Genomic DNA, 21,283 nt, shown 5'->3' with positions numbered 1-21,283 from the left:
TATATAATGAGATTGTTCCCTGACTATTTACTCAACAAATCATCTCAGTTATAAATGAATAACTGTTGATGCTGAAATAAGAAGAAAGATCAGATTTATGATGAATTAACCCTTGGGTACTGAAATACAACTATGAAATGATCAAAAACAAAAAATCACCAAGTAGTGATGTTTTAATTTTATCATTAAGAATTATTTTATGAATTTTTCATTATTTTTCATTCTAATCACATGAAAATCGGGAAATATTTGAGGAATTATTGATATACACAAGTTATGTAGACTTTCTTGTTATTTACTTCTTGTTTGTGATTGTGAATGAAAGTGTTGATCACTTTCCATGTGAGATTTTGGAACAATTTTATGATTTTTTGAAAGGAAATTTTTAAAGGATGCTATGTTTATATAAAAGCAAAACGAGTTAACAAAAATTTCTCGGGCCAAACTTCAATTTAATTTTTCAAAAGTCCAAAAAAGATGACGATTATTTTTTGTCTACCGTTTTGAAATCTGTATCAGTACATGTATTTTCGCTAATATTGATTAAAAATAATTGCTCAATTTTTTATCGTATAACATTGAATTACTTCTATTCAGAAAAAAGTGACTGAATAATTTCAAAATTGAAGGACGGTCACTTTTCTATAGTCACTTTTCATAACTTCGAATATGTTCGGGCGTCATCATGCGAAATACATCAGTACATGCGTCTTTACGATTCACAACCTTCGTCTACCTGAAATAATTCAAGATGACTTCCAAGTGGAGTGGAAAAGAGCAGATAATTCTGGTCTGACAGAGCGTTCATTGTCTAATGATTCAAGAGATGTATTTTTTGAGAAACGCTTTAAATGCCCTGTTACAATGTATGTCAACAAAAAGGACAATTCCGTAAGACCAAAATTTATCAACTTCACTGTCAATCGTTTTATTCAAGGTACAACTAAAAAAGTCTTCGGCAAGTTTGAAATTGATGTTGGCGCCTTCTACAATGTAGCCCCTGTGATCAAAGAGTTCCAAGTTGAAAGCCCACACTCTAAAAAATCAACGATATTTTTATCAATTACTGTCACACCAGATAATGTTCCAAACAATGGATTATCCGAATCCTCAGACCTTACATCTGTTTCTGAAGCAATGAACTTAGCTTCTGAAAAGATTGACGATTGGGATGTTTCTGAAGCGAAGAATGAAGAAGAACAAGCTAAAATCAACGAATTCTTCGAAATGAGAGTTAATAGTAAGACTACTCAGTCTCTGGCGAGTTTCCAACACAACCGTCAATTTAAACGAACAAATAACAATGGATCTCGCATGGCTAGAGATAATTCACACTCATTGTTTACAGGTATCCCTGCATCACCTCCAAAGAACAAAATACCGAAGATCCGTCGTAAAAACGATCTGGAAAAGAATGCGACATCTCCAGTATTCCTTCTTCCTCCTTCAGACATAGAAATAAAGAAGGACAACACTGCTGAGGCAAAAGAGATCTTAAAGTCAGTTCTACAAAAACAATGGTGCTCATCTCCACTTTTACCTGATCAAATGCCGAAACCAGCTGTTGCTGTTTACGCAGCGCTTATTAATTCATTGATTTTCGATGAAGAGTCAGTACAACCAGTAATATTTGATGAAATTGTTTCTGATTTTACGAAAAGACTCAAAATTGCAATCATTATTACACGAGCAACAGATATCGATAAATTTATTACGATGATTTACCTTTATTTCCTCATCAAACGTACAGAAGGAAAAGGTTTGACACGAAGAACAACTTTCAACAAATTCCTTCTTCCTGTTTGCAGTTTCTTCATCTCTTGCATTGTTGACAGACATCTCGACCCTCTCCTTGACTTAGCAAGGCAATTAATTGCAGGAGCAGCAGATCCAGAAGTTTTAGTTCCAAGTTTCGTAGAATCAATCAAACAGATAAAGACACAAATAAGTTCTACACCTTTCTTCAACGAATTCATCGCAAAAAGAATAATTGCAGCGTTAGATGCACATATGGTTGAAATTCTTGTTTCATCTCCATTACGCTGCACATTTGGAAACTCTCTGCAGCTGAATACATTCATAACAATGATGTCTGACAAAGATATACAATTGCCATTGTTCAAAGAATCTGTTCTCATATTACAGATGGGTTCTTCAATATGTGATGACCCTACATTGGCTGATTCCATCTGTCCAAATCTTCCAAAACAGACAATTGTCAAAATTTTGTCAAATCAGCAACCAGATGACTTCATGCCGATGCCAAACGATGTAATGAAATTCGTCACAGCACATAATGTAGCAATGGACGAACAATCATCAATTCAATACAATTACAAAGGAGATTTCTCTGAAATTGAGAGTAATTTCAAGACTGACAATTGGAAGAGTACTCAGTTCGAGAAAGAGCTAATAGAACAATATTCGTTCTTGAAAGCTTATTTCGAATAATTTTATTTGATATTTTTTATTGTTTTTTTAAAAAATTAATAATTTCTGTTTGTTAAACATACTATCTTTAAGCGATTTTCAAATATTAATACTCTCATAAACCCTTTATTGTAAATTTTATTGGAATTTTCAAAATTTCATCGAAATCAGTTTTAACAATCTATCTCTATTCAAAAACACCTTTTATGAAAAATCTTTATATAGTTATGCCCGAAAATAAAAACATTTATTATAAAAATTATATTTCTTGCAGATTATGAGTAGGATTGATAGAATCTATGACTTTCTTGTTATAGTCAAAACCAAAGAAAGCAATAAATGCTAAGTCTTCAAATTCTTTGTCATTCTCTGACAAAGAATTAAAATCATTTTCTTCAGGAATTGGATCAATGGATTCAAAGTGAGATGTATCTAATTCACCTGATAATTCTGGAACACATGGAGAGTCAGAGTCATGTAAATCATCCCAATCAATTCCAGGAAAGAAAGGATGCTGTTTAATCTCTTCAAAAGTCATGCGATTCTCAGAATCTGTTAATAAACCACGCATTAAAGCTATGGCTTCCTTTGAAACAACAGGAGTTGGTGGGAAAATCAAAGATTCTTCGAAATGAATAATTTTGTTAGCAGTAAGTTGAGGATTTGATGACATGAATGGGGCATATCCATACAACATTTCAAACATTATAGCTCCAAGGGACCAAAAATCAGCATTTGGTCCATAAGATTTTTTCATTAAAACTTCTGGAGCTATATAGTCTGTTGTGCCAACAGCCGAACATACAAATCTATTATATTTTTGATGTTTATGATGTTCAACATTGATTCCAGCACATTCATGGAAAGCATCGGTAATTAAGTCAATCACTTTGACCATTGGATCGCCAAATCTATTTATCTTAGTACTTAATCCGAAATCGATCAATCTAACATGCCCATCTTTAGTTAACAACAAATTATCTGGTTTAATGTCTCTGTGAATGAATCCTTGCAAATGAACATGATGTATTGCAAGAGCTGCTTCAGCAATCAAAAATTTTGTCTCTGTTTCTGTTAAAATATTTCTATGAATCAATAAATTCATTAAATCTCCTCCTGGAAGGAATTCCATTATTAGATATAAGTGATTCTGGTCTTGAAAAGAATAATAAAGCTTAGCAGACCATGGATTATCATACTGTGTGTAAAAATCTTTTTCAACAATCGTATTCAAAATTTGATTTCTTTGAATGAGAATTCTTTTCTTAAGAACTTTCATTGCATATACATGCTGATCGGTTTTATCTTTAACGAGCCAAACTTCTCCGAATGATCCTCTTCCAATTATTTGTATTTTTTCAAATTGTTCGAGTTTAAATGTTCTCCTTGATTGGCGATTAAGTATATCATTTTGCGTAAGAATTTGAGTGTCATCGAGTTGAGAAGAACATTTTGATCTTAATTCTTTATTCCTGACTCTAATTTGCCTGTTTCTTGAAAAGTATTCTTTAAAATGTCTTTCTAAATAGTACTTAGCCATGTTCGCCTTGGCTTGCGTGATCTGAGAAGGTTGTCCCGAGATATTTTTTATTTCTATTTTTGAAATCGTATAGGGTTGAGGAAGCTTAGCTGAGTAGCTTTCATCGAGAGAAACTTTTTCATACTCCGCTATATTATCAATTGAAAACGAGCTCATTATATGATTCTGTGACTATAATAATTTATGATTTTGTTATGTGCCCACAATTTTGAATTTGACTCAAAAGTAGAAATATGAATGAATTGATAAATCAATATGAGACAAATAAGTTTATCAACATTATGATTAATAATCTATTGTCTAATACTTTGTCAAAATTACAACATTCAACCGAATCTGACTTATTGTATAAAATTGACTGTCGTCTGAATTTTAGAACATGAATTTGCATGAACTCTTATAACCAATCCAAGTCTTGAAATATATGCTTCGAATCCCGTCAGTAATTTCCGAATTTATTTCTTTGACAGGAAATTGAATTTCTCTATGCGATTTATACACTCCATTATGATTTAAGCACATTGAATTTTCTCTATAAATGTAATCAAACGAGCCTATAAAGAATGATTATTTGCTCTGATTATGAGATTTTGCTCATGATAAAGTTAGTTAATGAAACCATAATAGATGCGCATAGTCTTTGAATACGCTTACATAACAATATCCAACTTATCATTAAAATAAATACAAGGCTAAAGCTCTGATCATAATTTTACTTTTCGGAAATCCAATTGAAGTGATACTCCGCGTGAATAATCTCTAGTAAATGTACTTTTCATTCATCTCTTTCGACTCATTTCTTCTATAACACATACATTTTGTCTATTCCATTTCAATTTCGAGTAGGGGTAATTTTAGCTAAAAGTGACACACCTGTAAAAAGTGACACACCCATGAAGGGTGTGATTACCGATCGGTAATTTCGACAGTTTAGAATTTAAAATTTTTTATGGAACTGTTGCGAGTTTCATAAAGAATTTAAGGAATATAAGCAAAGATTTGAATCAAAATCTTAGACCTAAGCCGCTCGATTCGCTCGCGGCTTCCGCGAATTACAGATCAGCAAAGATTTGAATCAAAATCTTCGAACTAAGCCGATCGCTTCGCTCGCGGCTTTCTTTATTATTTTAAATTTGCATATTTCCATCAAAAGTTCATAAGGTAAAAAATTTCGTTTATTTTTACTAAGAAAAAAAAGGTTTTTGATAATAAATTTATTTTATTTCGAAAAAGTAGCAATAATCGTAAAAGGGTATTGATAGGCTTGCTAAAGTAACTAATTTTAGCTGTCAAATACTTTTGTATTTTGAAGTAAATTAGTATAAATTTGTTTTTACTTTTATTTCGAAAAAGTAACAATAATCGTAAAAGGGTATTGATAGGCTTGCTAAAGTAACTAATTTTAGCTGTCAAATACTTTTGTATTTTGAAGTAAATTAGTATAAATTTGTTTTTACTTTTATTTCGAAAAAGTAACAATAATCGTAAAAGGGTATTGATAGGCTTGCTAAAGTAACTAATTTTAGCTGTCAAATACTTTTGTATTTTGAAGTAAATTAGTATAAATTTGTTTTTACTTTTATTTCGAAAAAGTAACAATAATCGTAAAAGGGTATTGATAGGCTTGCTAAAGTAACTAATTTTAGCTGTCAAATACTTTTGTATTTTGAAGTAAATTAGTATAAATTTGATATTATTTTAGCTCCCTTTGAAAACCTCAATTTTCCATACAGAGGGAACGGGAATAGCATCCAATATTCCCTGAGAATGGTTGCGCATTCTCAGTTCCCTCTATATTTCGAACGAAGCTCTCATCGGTCTTTTTTTTGAATACTAAACGTTTTTTTTTTCCTGTCACTTTTAGCTAAAATTTGGGTTTGCCTTGAAGTGATACTCCGCGTGAATAATCTCTAGTAAATGTACTTTTCATTCATCTCTTTCGACTCATTTCTTCTATAACACATACATTTTGTCTATTCCGTTTCAATTTCTATCCTCATAAAACTTTACTTAAGCCCCTTTCATTTGTTTACATATAATATGATTATATATGCCAAATAAACTAATATTGAAAATTGAGAACATTATTTTGTAAACTATAGAAACCTATCGATAAAAGAGTAAAACTTATGATATCTTTGATAAAATAGAAATTTGATTTTTTGTTATGTAAAATTATAAAATAAATTCAAAAAAATCAACTTATGTTTAGGGCGTTTCGTAAAGGGAAGGGACCTGAAGATCCAAAATTACAACTATGGATCAAATGGTTCACAACCGAGCCCCCGAAAAATTCGAGCGTCCTAAATCAGTACCCTTTGCTGCTAGATTTTTATGATAGAATCCCAAACAAATCAATAACAAATAAGCAGATAAAAGAATGCCCTCAGGATCATCAAGAGGAATTTTTTGCAGATCTATTTGAACTCAACACGGAAATTTCGCCGGTCTTAAATGATCTTCCTCAGGTATTTTCATTCTGTATGTCGCCTGAAGTCAAATCAGAGAAAATCATGCAGTTATTTATGCCATACATGTTCCGTACTTTTATCAAAATCTCGTATCGATTTTCAAAAATTTTTCAAGAAGCTTTTAAGGGTGATGAACAAATGCAAAGACAACTAAATATGATAACAAATGTCATTCCTATTGCGTTTTCTATGCCAAAAGAATTTGCCGCCGAATCATTTTTTCTATTCAATAATGTACTAAACATTATGATAGAGTTATTTGAAAGGAAATCTCCACAAATATTGACATATTTTAATTCGAACTACTTATCAAGAGTTCTCCACATCTGCATTGATTTTATCAAAAATACAAAAGACTTCGAGCAATATCATTTTAACATATATCATTATTCGGTCCAGTACTACAACTTCTGGGCGGAGAACTACATGAATGACTGCTTTGGCAACCTACAAATGCACGATTTACAAATTTCTCTCAATACGTTAGTTGCATCAGGGAAAAACGATCTCATTAATAAATACATCTCAAAGCTATTAACTGTTGTCGAAAAATCCTTGATTTTACTAAGTTTCGTCTTTTTACATACATCAACGAAAATTGACCAAGAGAAATGCTTTGCTCTTGGCAAAACCATACTGGGATTCTTTAAATTCATGATATCTCTCGGTCCAGAAGTCGAATCAAAGATTTGGAGTAATGATTCAACTCAATTCTTAATTGTTTTCATCGGATGGACAATTAACATCTCTCCTATCATTGAAGAACTTCCAACATTCAGTTATGATCAAAAAGAGTTCGAACTTGTTAAAGATTACGCAAAGGTTAAAGAAAAAACGGTTTGTTCACCTAATTTTTCTTTTGTTGAACAGAAGACTTTCCAATTACCAATCTTTCTGCATAGTTTAGAAAGCACATACAACGAAAATGATCCGAAACCATGTGTTTATTTCTCACCAAGTCATTCATTGATCTCAGAAAACTCTAAGTTAAACGACTTGTCACGTATCCTTGTCGAATTGACACATTACAAACTTGGTCATGAATTTATCAACGTCATCATGTCAAACTCATTAAAGTTTACTAAACAAATCTGTGATCAGAAACTTTTCCAAGACTCAATCACTATTGGTCCAGAATTACTTTCATTGACACTTAATTTTTACATCATTGACTTACTTATTCTTTGTGACCACAACAAAGTTGCACTTGCACTTGATAATGTTGATGGTTTCCGTATCCTTTCTAACTCTCCTGTCTTCAACATTCATTATAACCTTTGGTCATCAAGTCCAGAAAACAACGTTTTGAACTTATTCAGTATTCTCAAGAAATCACTTTTCCAGATGATGAACGTTATATGTGTTGATTGTCCTAAATATGCAGTTACGATCTTTGGACATGTTTCAGAACTTTTATCCGAATCAGCACCAGAAATCGTTGACGACGTCATCTCATTTGCTATCAATCTTTTCAAGATGGATCCGAAACGATTCATCAACATCCTTTCTAACACAAACTTCCTTTCTGTTCTTATCAAATCTATGTATTCACTCCAAACATTCCATATTTCTATGGATTTAGATGATAAATACAAATCATTTTCAGCCAAGATTTCATTAACAAGAACTAATGCACTTACATTCATTGATACATTGATTCGAATCGAATGTTCGAAATATTATCTCTTTTCACGAGAAGAATTTGTTTCATTAATTTTCCATTTTTTATTCGAAAAACCAGTTCAAGACTTTTCTCTTGCATGTCTTAGTAAAGGTCTGTTTTTGGACTCCTCTAAATTTAATACATCACAAACACATGTTCCAACAGACTACATCTTCTCAAACTTAGCTTCACTGTTTCGTAAATCAACACAACATATCAATGAACCAGACTATTACGATTTAGTTTGTTCTATTTTGCGGTTATTAAAAGATGCGTTTACAACGAATAAGAAGTCATTAATTGGTGCAGCAGAAACATCCCAATACATGACCGAGATTAGTATTGTTTGCAAGAATATCAGTGTTTTCAAGAAACGTCGAAGTATGACAAATTTAATCTTAGAAACATTCATTCCACTTACGTTCGACAACGCTCGGATGCGATCATTGTTAGTTAAAGAACCAATGAAGAACATCACAGCATCATTAGTTGACCAAAAAGTCAAACAAGAAACAGTTGATTTACTTTTACAACTTGTTTGCGAAATTCCTATTGTCAACATGAGTTGTACAAGTAACATCGAGATCAAGAACCAAAAGATTATTCCATATCTTCACGAGATCATCAAACATTTGCCTGTCCACACGAAAGTTTTCCAATTTATCTACCAAATTGTTGAAAACTCAGTTACAAACAAACTTCAAGTTTACAAATCCAAATTACCTATCACAATCCTTCAGTACATCTCATCATTCGACAGTTCTATGTCTATCACTGACAAGCAACAAATGTCTATTGATATTTTGATGAAATTGTTTTCGAGTGTTTCTGTTTTTGCATTCAAATGGAAGACTCTTTTTGAACTTCTTAAAATCATTCAACCTCGTAACGAAATGCGAATGTGGTTTACTGATTTACTTGTTACAAACATCAGTACTATTTTGTCTACAATAACACCAAAAACACCACAATCATTTATTTCATTCCATGGCAAACACAGTGGTTTGTTTTTACCACGAATTCCAACACATTTCATCAACAAAGGATTCACATTATTGCTTCGATTTGAACTTTCTAGTAACTATCTTCAAGGTGGTAATCATCAACCACGATTGTTTTCAATGAAGAACATCAACGGCAAAACACTTGAAATCTATTTCGAAGACAACAGATTAGTTGTTACATACAACGCCATCAAGACACTTGGCATCCACGAGACAACTATCGAACTTTCACCACACACGTGGTATCACATTGGTGTTTCATTAGAACGTCGTTTGTTGAAGTTATATGTTCTTGGTAATCTTTGTGATACATATGAAATCACAGGAATGAAATTCGAATCAGACATCGAATCTATGACTATTGGTAACACAATATTATCAGAGCTTAAATATGAAGAACCATTAATTGCAAACCTTTCATGCATGTACATGTTTTCAACCGCTCTTTCAGCAGAGACAATCAAAATGATGTCCGATCTTCCTCTTGATTTTGTTTACGGATTCCATCCAATATTACAGAAACTTTTCCCAAACTTACCATCATCACTTTTCACTGAACAAATTTCAGATTCTATGTTTGCATGTTATAATTCACGATTTGCATTGAACAACATCTGTGTCAACAACTCGAAGAAAGACATCGGTAACGCAAAAGTTATTGGTGATGTTTATTCATTTTCTACATCACTTTGCGATGTTTTGTTGAATCTTGGTGGTTTGAAAACATTTTTACCATTGTTCAGCGAAGTCGAACTTCCAGTTTTCGATCAATACGAACAAGATTCAAGTAGATTTTTAGTTCATTTGATTGAGATGGTTGTTAATTTCTGCAACACATCTGCTGAGATCAAAACTGATTTCTTTGAAGATGATGGTTTGAAGTGCATTGCATTCTTACTTTCTAAGATGAATCCAGAGACTATAACTGAAAATTTGATCACAAATTTACAAAAACTATTTGACAAACTTTCTAACAAGAAATACATCAAACTTATGATTGAAGACATCTGGTTCAATTATTTCTTGATTGGATTACAGAGTTCAACAATTAAACTTTGTTTCATCAAAGTTTGTTCTGATTTAATTCATGGTGTTTACTCCAAATTAGTTTCTGAAGTTGTTAATGTTTGTCGATTGATGTTATTTACTATTTCCGAAAAAGACGAAAACGTTCGTAAATCACTATGGAAAGTTATTCGTTCAGCAAGCAAAATCAAGTTGACATGGGAAGACAAAGAGATGTTCTTCAACCTTTGTTTCAGCTTAAACATCTCACAGATGCGTATCGAATTGATGTATGTTTTGTATAACTTATGTGTTAAAAACTATCATGGTATTTGCGACAAATTTGTTGCATTTGGTTTTTACACACCATTTGTTAGTATGATGTCCAGTGATAGTGAAGAACTTCGTATCATCTCATTCAAGTTCATGCTTCTCATCAAGACATTGGAAGACACCGGTGTTATTACACGTCAAAGTTCCATTTGTTTTGAAGATTCATTTTTGAAAGTTATTTACATTTACAATCCAGAAAACATCACAGAGAGTACATGGTCCGTTGCAACACAAGCATTCCTTGATTCTCCTTCATATCAAACTGCCTTGATTCCATATATTTCATTTATTTCACAGTTCTACAAATGGTCACGCATTGAAAAGTTCTTCAACACAATCGACCAAAATACAATGACAGTCACATCTCCTATTTTACATTCATTTAGTAAATGCGAGATTTGGTATTTTTGGATATTCTACACTATGGTCAATGCTAGTTATCCAGAATACAATGTTAACAACAACTCTGTTTTTCTTGCTATTTATTCGAAAGTTTTGATTTATTTCATCAAAAAACAATATTGGGACAAATTTTATGAATTCGAAGCGTTTTTCCTTGATCTTGAGAAAACAGTTAAACTTAACACACCATTTATCTTGAAATACATTTACCACAAACTTCTTAAATTATTACAACTTTTCTCAACAGTTTCAAATGAAGAAATCAATTTTGTTTTTACAGAAATTTTTGAATATTTGTTTTATATTCCAGACACAGAAATTTTCTACAACAATGTTTCATTGAAATATTGTATGGGCGAAAGTCTTGAAGAACCACTTACATCTGTTATTGACTCACAAACACCATGTATCGACATCTTATCACAAATTTGTTCTAGTTGCATGACACACAAGGTTAATTTCTCCGTTCGTATCGATCCACGTCGTGGTGGTACTATTCCATTAAGTGGCCAAGTTGTTAATCCTATCAAATGGTTGGACATCAAAGTTGCACGTCAATTAATTGGTTTCATGACTAAATTCGCTAATCTTCGCGATGGAACATACAAAGTTCAAAACAGGAAGATCAAATACTCAGAAATCATTTCATTCATGCTTGGTTTCATCATTCAATCATCACCATCAAAGATCACAAAAATCTCCGGCTTTTTGAAATCGTTGGATTTCGACACAGAAACTAACTTCGAAATTTTCTCATATTGCAGTATTTGTGCTATCCGAACATACCAAAAGGATGCATCGTACCGTAAACAAGTTAATGATTTACTTATTGGATGCAAGTCAATCATCTCCAAAGTTATTTTAAATGGTCAACCACTTGAAGTTCACAACATTTTGGAAGATTCCGATATTATGTGCAAAATCTTTGAAAGCACAAAAGATATTATTTTCAATTTAGAGCAAACACTTGAAGACAACAAATTAGATATTTCGAAACAGACATATTTAGATCAAGTCTACCAGAAGTCTAAGAAAACACGAGAAATCATTGTTCAAACACCACACTTTTTGTCAGACAATGTTCTTAAAAATGTTTTGCGTAAGAAAGAAGAATTCAAACAACAAATTATTTCACATTCGATTTCATGCATGAAATCACACGCAAATCTTTTCAAAGACTTGAAATCTAATGGTGGTCCATGGTCTACTACAGGCGAAATCAAACATTGGAAAGTTTCTAAAGAACTTGATGACCAATATCGACAAATTTTCATGCGTCCTAATCTTAAATTTGATATACACATGAAAGCATCATTGATGCGTGATGGCACTACTGCTGAAGCTGCGCAATCTAAGTACGAACGATGGCTTGACGCCAACAAGATCAACATTATTGCAGAAGACGAAGAAGTTTCACAACAAGAAGATGAAGAAACTACAGAAACAACAGAACACCGTGATTTCTCATTCTTCACAACAGCACAAATGATCACAATCAAGAAAACATATGAAGGTACATTTTATGTTAATAAGAACGAACTTAGTTTCAACGATGACAACAAGAAATCAGTTACAATCAAACTCTCAGATCTTAAGATGGTTTTACACAGATCTTATTTGCACATTGATTCCGGTCTTGAGTTCTTCATGAAGAACAACAAATCAGTCTTCATCTATTTTCCTAAAGGCGACAGGAACAAAGTTCTTAAACACTTGAAGCACTCCAAACTTCATGATATCGAAATCCTTCAGTACAAGAACAACATCCGTGAGTGGATCGACAAATCTACATACGACTGGCAGAAAGGTTTGTTGTCTAACTACGAATACTTGATGAAACTTAATTTGTTTTCAGGTCGTTCATTCAATGATTTAAGTCAATATCCAATCTTCCCATGGGTTTTGAGCAACTACACAAGCGAAAGTATCGATCTTAATGATCCTAACAACTACCGCGATTTCAGTAAACCAGTTGGTGCATTCAATCAACAACGTCTTGAAAATCTTCAAGAATTGTTAGCCGAATACGATGATGATGCCGTTGATAAATGTTTGTATCGATTCCATTATTCTACTGCTTTCTATGTTGTCCACTTCCTTGTTCGTGTTGAACCATACACAAGTATCCACATCGAGTTACAAGATAACATGTTCGACAATCCAAACCGAACATTCCGATCTATTCCATTCTGTTGGAAGAATATTACATCTACAGCACCAGACTTCCGTGAACTTATTCCACAGTTTTTCAGTCTTCCAGAGATGTTGATTAACCAGAACAAATTCGATTTAGGCAGTACACAAGATGGCAAACAAGTTAATGATGTTGAATTACCACCATGGGCTAAATCAGCAGCTGAATTCATCCAAATCAACCGTAATGCATTGGAATCCAAATATGTTAGTGAACACTTGCATTTATGGATTGATTTGATCTTCGGCTACAAACAGACAGGTAAAGAAGCCATCTTGGCTAACAACACATTCCATAAATACTGTTACCCATCATCAATCACTAAAGAAGTTCTTAAGAATCCAAATGAACTCAAAACAATCCAAATTTACGCATCTAATTCAGGTATTGTTCCTCGCCAAATCTTCAATTATCCACATCCTAAGCGTATCTACACTCGTCAGATGTCTATCACTCGTCTTATGCTTTTAGGTACTAAACTTTGTTGGAACATTCTTATGAAATTCAAATCACCAGTTGTTTTCATCGGTCAATCTAATAATTCCATTCCAATATTGACCGCACAAAGTGATTTCCTTTCTATTCCTTTGTCATCCAAATGGCGAAGTTCAGTTCAAGACAACAGTATCAAACAAGTCCCTCTTGCAACAATCAAGAAATATGTTACATTGCCAGATACAGAACATAATTTCTTTGTTATCACAAGTCGTAGTTTCGAATACATCCAAGAAAGTTGTTTATTTGTTGCATCATCTCCATGGGATTCCACATTTCATGTCTTCAAAGTTGAATCGAATTCAGCACATTACATTTACTCACAGCGTCAGAACAGCTCATTGATCTCCGGTGTTACAAGCAGCCACAAGAAAGGTTTGATTGTCACTCGTTGGCAAGATTCATCTATTTCCGTTTGGGATGTTGAGAAACCACAACAAAACTGTTTCCTTTACCGAATTCAACCACATTTGACATCATTAGTTGATGTTGATGTTTGTTCTAACTTGAACATCATTGTTTCACTTGACAAGTCACGTACTGTTATCATGACTAAACTTTCAAGTGGTCATTACATGCGTCATTTCATTGTTGAAGGTAATGATACATTGAAGAACTTGTTGATTGTTTCAGCCGGCTACATCATCATTGCAAGCGAATCATCAACTAATGGTCGTTTTACAAGCACATTACGATGCTACACATTCAACTCCATTCTTTTGAAGACATTTTCATATGAATCAACATTGTCATGTCTTGCATGTATCAAATCATCAACATCTCCAATGCTTGTTGCATCATTTTCGGATGGCCATTTCTCATTGATCGAAATTCCACAGATGCTTGAAATCATTTCTACTAAGAAATTCACGATGACAAACATTGTTTATAACGAAGAACATAACTGTTTATTTGCATCTGATTCTAATGGCAACTTATTATATTTAGACCTTTAATTTTTATTATTTTATTCTTTATTATTTTGTATATATTTTATTCTTTTGTTTATTTATGGTTTCACTAAATCTATTTATTTTACAAATTCCTGGTTATTGTTTTTATTATTCATCTTTAAGGATGAATTCGTTAAAATTTTATTGTTGATTAGAAGATGTTGTTTATATCAAAATTTATTTAGGAAAAATAAAAACAAAACAAACGAAGATATTAAATTTATTTTTTCTTTTGAAGTTAATTTTAATTTCTTCTTTTTCTTCTGTTTCTGCCTTTTTTTCTTCTGGAAATTCTAGTTTTAGTTTTGCAAAACATAAACCTGAAGACAAATGATAGTTTTCTGGATAAATTGAACCTAATTCTTCTGTAATTATGACGTTTCCGATTTTAATAGGATCTGAGATGTCAAAATAACATCCTTTAACTATAATTTGTTTGGAGTCTGTGGAAAAGTATCTTTCATTAATATTATTTTTATTAAAACTGCAATTATTGATAAAGAGATCATGAAAACTGATAATAAAGTAATTGCATTCATTTTCAAAGAAATTACAAAAAAGAATTTTAAATTCAAGTGAATCAGATAATGCTGTAACATATATTTCATAAATATCTTCAAATGTAGTTGTGTTGTTTGAAAATGTTGAAAGCGTTACATTTGAGTTAGAACTATATACAACATTGTAAATACTATCGTAATAAAGTTTTGAGTTTGAAATATTGATTGATTTCATATTTATTTCCCCACTGTACAAACAAATATTATCGTTTTCATCTGGATTTTCTTGGCCACTTGAAGTAATGGTTGAATCAAGGAGATAATTCTTATTTGGAAATTCATCTGAAACTTCAATATAGCAATATGCACCTGGATTGACCGTGTTGGAGCCAAAGCTGCAGATTCTGTCTTGAACACATTCACCTTTAGAACAACTCACGTATAAAGAGCCACCTTCTTCACTCTTGTGCATACATTTGTCAAATGAGCTTGTATCAATGAGGAATTTGAGATTTTTGCCAGTTCCTTCTGTGAAACGCACTGCACAAACTAAAGAAAGAGAAATGTAATAACTATTTGGTGAACTATATTCGAATTTTTGATGCTTCTTTTCGAATGTTGTGTATTTGATTGATGATTCGAAGAAGTCTTCCCATTCCTTGTGAGAAATAGAGAGAAATATACGGAATTGATGAATATTCTAAGCGAATATATTATCACTTCAATCATCATTTCAATCATTCTTTACTTGGAATGAAAATAGAAATATCAATATTTCGAAAGCTTTAAATTTTTTTTATGAAAATATTTGTAAATTGTAAAATTTCGGATTAATAGAATACAACAATGCATCATTTTGTATTATAACTTATTTCCCCTATAGATGCACGACGATAGCCATAATTATGGCGACCCGCTCGCCGAGCACCTTTTGACGTTCGCGCGTTAGGGTTGTACAAACTGGCACAATTTTGCGGGCCGCCTGCCAGGAGCTGGCACGCGGCCAAAATCAAAAAAGTGGCCAAAAATCGGGCCTCGTGGCGTGGAAAGGGTGGAGGTCGGAGAGTTAAGATCTGGTTAGTAAGGTAGTAATGAGAGTTAAGATCTGGTTAGTAAGGTAGTAATGAGAGTTAAGATCTGGTTAGTAAGGTAGTAATGAGAGTTAAGATCTGGTTAGTAAGGTAGTAATGAGAGTTAAGATCTGGTTAGTAAGGTAGTAATGAGAGTTAAGATCTGGTTAGTAAGGTAGTAATGAGAGTTAAGATCTGGTTAGTAAGGTAGTAATGAGAGTTAAGATCTGGTTAGTAAGGTAGTAATGAGAGTTAAGATCTGGTTAGTAAGGTAGTAATGAGAGTTAAGATCTGGTTAGTAAGGTAGTAATGAGAGTTAAGATCTGGTTAGTAAGGTAGTAATGAGAGTTAAGATCTGGTTAGTAAGGTAGTAATGAGAGATCTGCGGGCAGTAATGATACATCTATGAGTACATAACTAAAACCTGAGTTCTATGAGCGAAATCTGAGAGCTAAAAGCCGAGAGATCTAAGGTAAGTAATGAGAGAAGAGAATTTGAAATTTTACAAAATACGTTTACTCATACAAAATAATTCGCATTCTTTTATAACGAATCTCAATGCCAATTAATACATAAAACAGATTTTAGCAATCAATTGCAAGATTTAGAAAGATTTTATTTATAATCTCAGCCAAATTAACAAATATTTTATTGATTTCGTAAAAATAGCAATAAAACATAAAAATATGACATTCTATTTATAGATCCAAGGTGATGTGATTTTTGCATCCCTGGGATGGACGATACACCCAAAGTGTCACCTTTTTAGGATAACATGAATTTGAAATATCATGAGAGTTCTGCAAACCATATGCACAATATCTATTCAGCCTGACTTCTTGTATATATGAGTTAGACTTCTTAAATATTGTGCTTGAGGCGATATAAGCATTTCCGAGATTACCATCGTGCTCTATAGTATGCTACTTCTCCCTGGTTCTAGCTCAGTTCCAAGGATATTGGCGTTCAAGGATTTGGCAAGGTCCTTCCGAATTCTCTCATTCGATGAGAGATTTCGGAAGAATCTTGCCTTAAAGTACTCCAACTCTTGTTCTTTTGTTCCTAAATAGTGAGAAAAGTTATTTGACTACTTAAGGTAGAGATTATCCGAGGTCCCTCATTTGATGAGAGGCCTCGGATAATCTCTGCCTTAAAATTGTACACTTGTAGTCCATGAGAGTGTAAGTATACATTGATAGGACAGCTTTCTTCTGAAGTCTTAGATTTGATGAGAACCTCAGAAGAAAACTGTCCTATTTTATAGTAAAAGGAGTTTCAGGAGCTCCAAAACTCCCTTTCGTAAGGATTAGGAGCTTTGGAGCTCCTGGTTCGTAGATGTGTTTCGCATCTTTCATCAGCAAAGGACATTTACCATCTGGGACTCTGTTGATGGAGACTCAGGAGCTCCAAAGCTCCCTTTAGTAAGGATTAGAAGCTTTGAAGCTCCTGGTTCGTAGACGTGTTTCGCATCTTTCATCAGAAGAGGCCCAAATGGTAAATAGCCTCTGCTGATGAGCTTCAGGAGCTCCAAGGCTCCCTCTCGTAACGATTAGGAGCTTTGTAGCTCCTGAAGGTAAGGTAGGATTGCTCTGATCTCTAATCAGTAGATGCCATGCCTCATTATGAACTCTACTGACAAGAGATCAAGAGCTCCAAGGACTCCCTTTTGAGTTAGTGGCGTTCTCACCATTTAGTAGGATTGCTGATCCTACTAATGAAGTGATCACTTAGTATACGTTTTGAATAAATTGAATTTTTTTTAGAATTTAGTATTTTTTATAGACATCATATGTATATTATAAATACATAAATATATTCTTTAATTCAAAAAATTCAATTCGGTTTTGGGATGGGTATCCCAGCCCCAAGTATTCAATTTTATTCAATTTTTTAAGAATTTTGGGTTGGGATGCCCAGACCAAAACAAGCTTTATATTTTGATGTGTAGATACGTATGTGTGCATCATTGTTGTGTTATATGTTATGTTTTTAATGAAAAAAAAATCTGATTCAAAAAAATTATCACTAATTAGTTGATAATATAAAGAAAAAATAGATAAATTGTATGTTTTGAGAGTATTTATCTACATTCACTCATATGAATTTCATTAAATAGTGTCTTTTTACTCCCAAATTTATTTTGAATTATTGAAATTAAAGAAAAAAAATTAGAAAAATTTCTCGAAATTTTTATTTTCAAAAAAAATTTGGATTTTATATTGAAAACTGACACTGGGAGGACGATAGGGCTGGGATTGGAGATACCCCGCTCACTTGGGAAAAATACGGATCTATAATTCTATTTTTCCAAAAAAATTTCAAAAATCATTTTTTAACATGAAATTTATATTTTTTAATTTTTTTTTTAAATTTTGAATTTTTTTTTGGAATTTTCAACCATGTCAAAAGTCGGGATCTACAAATGTATTCTCTTTGACATAGGATAAAAACATCCTTTCTTATAATTTCATTGTAAAATAAAATTTTCTTAAATTTATTGAATCCAAACTCAACTTTGCAACATTTTATTATCATAAAAACTAAGAAACATCAGGTAAACTTCAATTTGGAGAGCTTAAAATCATATCTAAATTGAAAAATAAGGGGAAAAAAATTGTAAAAAAAAATCTCATTAGATGGGGCAAAAAGTGACTTTTTTAATGTGTTTTTTAAAAAAATCGTGCCAGCTGGCCAAAAAAGGTGTGCCAGCAGGCGTGCCAGTTTGTACAACCCTATCGCGCGTTCGCGCTCGCAACGATAGAGAGTTAAAGTAAAAATAATAAATTTTCTATGAAAAAATTATAAATTTGAATTTTTTTGAAAGAAAAATATTAAAAACAAAGAGGACTTTATCGATATAATATCATCAATTATACATACTCTATTTTAGGGATGCGTTAAACACGCCATTTGACCGGGCGTACATTTTTTTGTTCGCCCAAAAATTTCGCCATTTGAGAAATTCAAAAATTAAAAATAAAATTTTAATCTTGATTTTTTTATTTTCGTGATTTTTTTGAAACTTACATAAGCGATGAAATACTTTTTTTAAGTAATCGTTTATTATATATAAATATATCTTAATAAATTTAATTCCTTAAGGTAGAGCGTGTTCAAATTTAAAATCTCATACAATATTTTCTTAATGGCGTATTTTTCTGAGGTCGCCCAAATAAAGGCGAATTCAAAATTGAGAACTCCAAGGCGTATGGCGAGTATTCAAAAAGTACGTCACTTACAAAATATTGAATGTGGATTATCAATTTTTTGGCGTGTTCAATTTCAAATTTTGATATTTATGTTTATTTTATTCAGTATAATGCTAAGAATTAAAATATAAAATTCATAGAATTTTTTCTTTGAAAATATTTTACATTTTTATTAGACCACTCCTAGACTAGTCATCAGGTTATCCTCAGATCATCCTCAGACTACTCCTTATCAGATTACTCATCATCCTCAGACTACTCCTTAGACCCCTCCTCATCAGACTACTCCTCAGATCTTCCTCATAAGACTCCTCCTCAGATCTTCCTCCTGAGACTACTCTTCAGACTACTCCTTAGAGTCCTCCTCATCAAACTAGTCCTGAGACTAGTCCTCAGACTACTCCTGAAACTACTCCTCAGATTATCCGCAGACTCCTCCTCAGATTATCCTCAAACTACTCCTCAGTCTAATCCTCAGACTCCTCCTCAGATTATGCTCAGATTATCCTCAGACTACTCCTCAAACTCCTCAGTCTAATCCTCAGACTCCTCCTCAGATTATGCTCAGATTATCCTCAAACTCCTCAGATTATCCTCAGATTATCCTCAAACTCCTCAGACTACTCCTCGGTCTAATCCTCAGACTCCTCCTCAGATTATCCTCAGACTACTCAAACTACTCCTCGGTCTAATCCTCAGACTCCTCCTCAGATTATCCTCAGACTACTCAGATTATCCTCAAACTCCTCAGACTACTCCTCGGTCTAATCCTCAGACTCCTCCTCAGATTATCCTCAGATTATCACTTTACATATATATATCATGGTTAGGACAAAGCATTGCGACATTGGTATATAAGAATGTTTCTGACATATAGAAATCTGGAAGAATTTAAGACCTACGACAACTTTGCTTTCGTTAGTTTGCTGAATGTGTATGGCAATAAGAGATAAGATAGAGAGGCAAAGTATGGAACAACAAATAAAAACAGCAAACTTTGAATGAAAGAGAGCAATATGACGCCTTTAGTTTGTTTTAGCAGAGTAAGGTTTCAGAATATAAACGCAAAAATGAACCCGCAATGTTTCTAAATGTAATAAAGCCAGCAATGGAGGAAGCAGTATAACTACTCCGTCAAGAGATAGAACGTATGAGAAACGGACTATGCTAGACTTAAAGAAAGATATCGGACAAACATATGAGTTTTGAAACAGTTAAAAAGGATAGACAATGATCACCAAATTGGTTAGAATAGGCTGATTTTAAAACGTAGCATACTCAAAGAAATTACAAACAAATATTCTTTTCAGACATTTTATCTCCATACTGGATAAGAAAACAAAGGGACTGGCGTTGAATTGCCTTCAACTTCAAAAAGAAAATTTTGACTAGAAAATCCTGAGCTTATGATATCGGTAAAATTCTATGGAACTGCAGCATATCTCATCGACAAAAAGTCTTATACCAATAGTTTTGTTATGGTTAGACCAAGTTGTTGGGCATATTAACTTCATCAACATCATGGTTCATTCGCATACGGCGAACGTTGCAGTGAAGGCTTACTTTACATCGTTCAAGAACCGAAGGACTTCAATACAAAAGATATAAGATAGAGAAGGCACATATAATATAACTCAAAGATATGACAGTTACAGTCAATAGAGTCAGCGATTTGTGTTAGTTAATGATATGAAGCTGGCAGAAACAGAACTACTTGAAAATGTTTGAGGAAAATATATGGTGCTCCCATAAAGGTAAAGAAAACGTTTGAAGTAGATGAGAATAGATAAAGACTATAAAATATATTTGACGAAGTTGCTGGCACAAAAATACATGTAAAAATAACGTTTACCATGTAAACGCTCTGTGAAAAAAAGAGGTAGCAAAAAGAGGTCTCAAGATCTAACTTTCTTACCCTAAAAATATGTATTTTTCGCTGAATTTCAGCACAAAAAATCATAGAAGTATAATGGCATAAGATTGCTTCCTCTGCCGTAAAACTCGATAGAAGCAG

General features: G+C 32.8%; 4 protein-coding genes across 4 annotated transcripts, besides 2 other annotated features; 2 read left to right on the top strand and 2 right to left on the bottom strand.

Annotated features, from left to right (window-relative positions):
- Positions 1 to 656: 656 nt before the first annotated feature.
- TVAGG3_0798540 (N-terminal C2 in EEIG1 and EHBP1 proteins family) lies at positions 657 to 2,468 on the top strand (the record flags this gene model as incomplete). The annotated part of the gene is made up of 1 exon (XM_001583276.1): positions 670 to 2,451. The coding sequence occupies one exon, from the start codon at positions 670 to 672 to the stop codon at positions 2,449 to 2,451; it is 1,782 nt and encodes a 593-aa protein (XP_001583326.1).
- A 221-nt stretch (positions 2,469 to 2,689) lies between these two features.
- Positions 2,690 to 4,126, bottom strand: TVAGG3_0798530 (STKc ROCK NDR like domain-containing protein; the record flags this gene model as incomplete). The annotated part of the gene is made up of 1 exon (XM_001583277.1): positions 2,690 to 4,126. The coding sequence occupies one exon, from the start codon at positions 4,124 to 4,126 to the stop codon at positions 2,690 to 2,692; it is 1,437 nt and encodes a 478-aa protein (XP_001583327.1).
- Positions 4,127 to 4,810: 684 nt separating this feature from the next.
- Positions 4,811 to 5,852: a mobile genetic element.
- Positions 5,853 to 6,172: 320 nt separating this feature from the next.
- On the top strand, positions 6,173 to 14,541 carry TVAGG3_0798510 (beige/BEACH-related family; the record flags this gene model as incomplete). Its single annotated transcript, XM_001583278.1, has 1 exon — positions 6,454 to 14,493. One exon carries the CDS (start codon positions 6,454 to 6,456, stop codon positions 14,491 to 14,493), a length of 8,040 nt encoding a protein of 2,679 aa, XP_001583328.1.
- A 126-nt stretch (positions 14,542 to 14,667) lies between these two features.
- TVAGG3_0798500 (uncharacterized protein) lies at positions 14,668 to 15,462 on the bottom strand (the record flags this gene model as incomplete). The annotated part of the gene is made up of 1 exon (XM_001583279.1): positions 14,668 to 15,462. The coding sequence occupies one exon, from the start codon at positions 15,460 to 15,462 to the stop codon at positions 14,668 to 14,670; it is 795 nt and encodes a 264-aa protein (XP_001583329.1).
- Positions 15,463 to 16,759: 1,297 nt separating this feature from the next.
- Positions 16,760 to 18,356: a mobile genetic element.
- Positions 18,357 to 21,283: the final 2,927 nt, after the last annotated feature.

Source organism: Trichomonas vaginalis, chromosome VI (genome assembly GCF_026262505.1).
Source record: "Trichomonas vaginalis G3 chromosome VI, whole genome shotgun sequence".
NCBI classification, from domain to species: domain Eukaryota; phylum Parabasalia; order Trichomonadida; family Trichomonadidae; genus Trichomonas; species Trichomonas vaginalis.
This window is presented reverse-complemented; position numbering and strand designations above follow the sequence as displayed.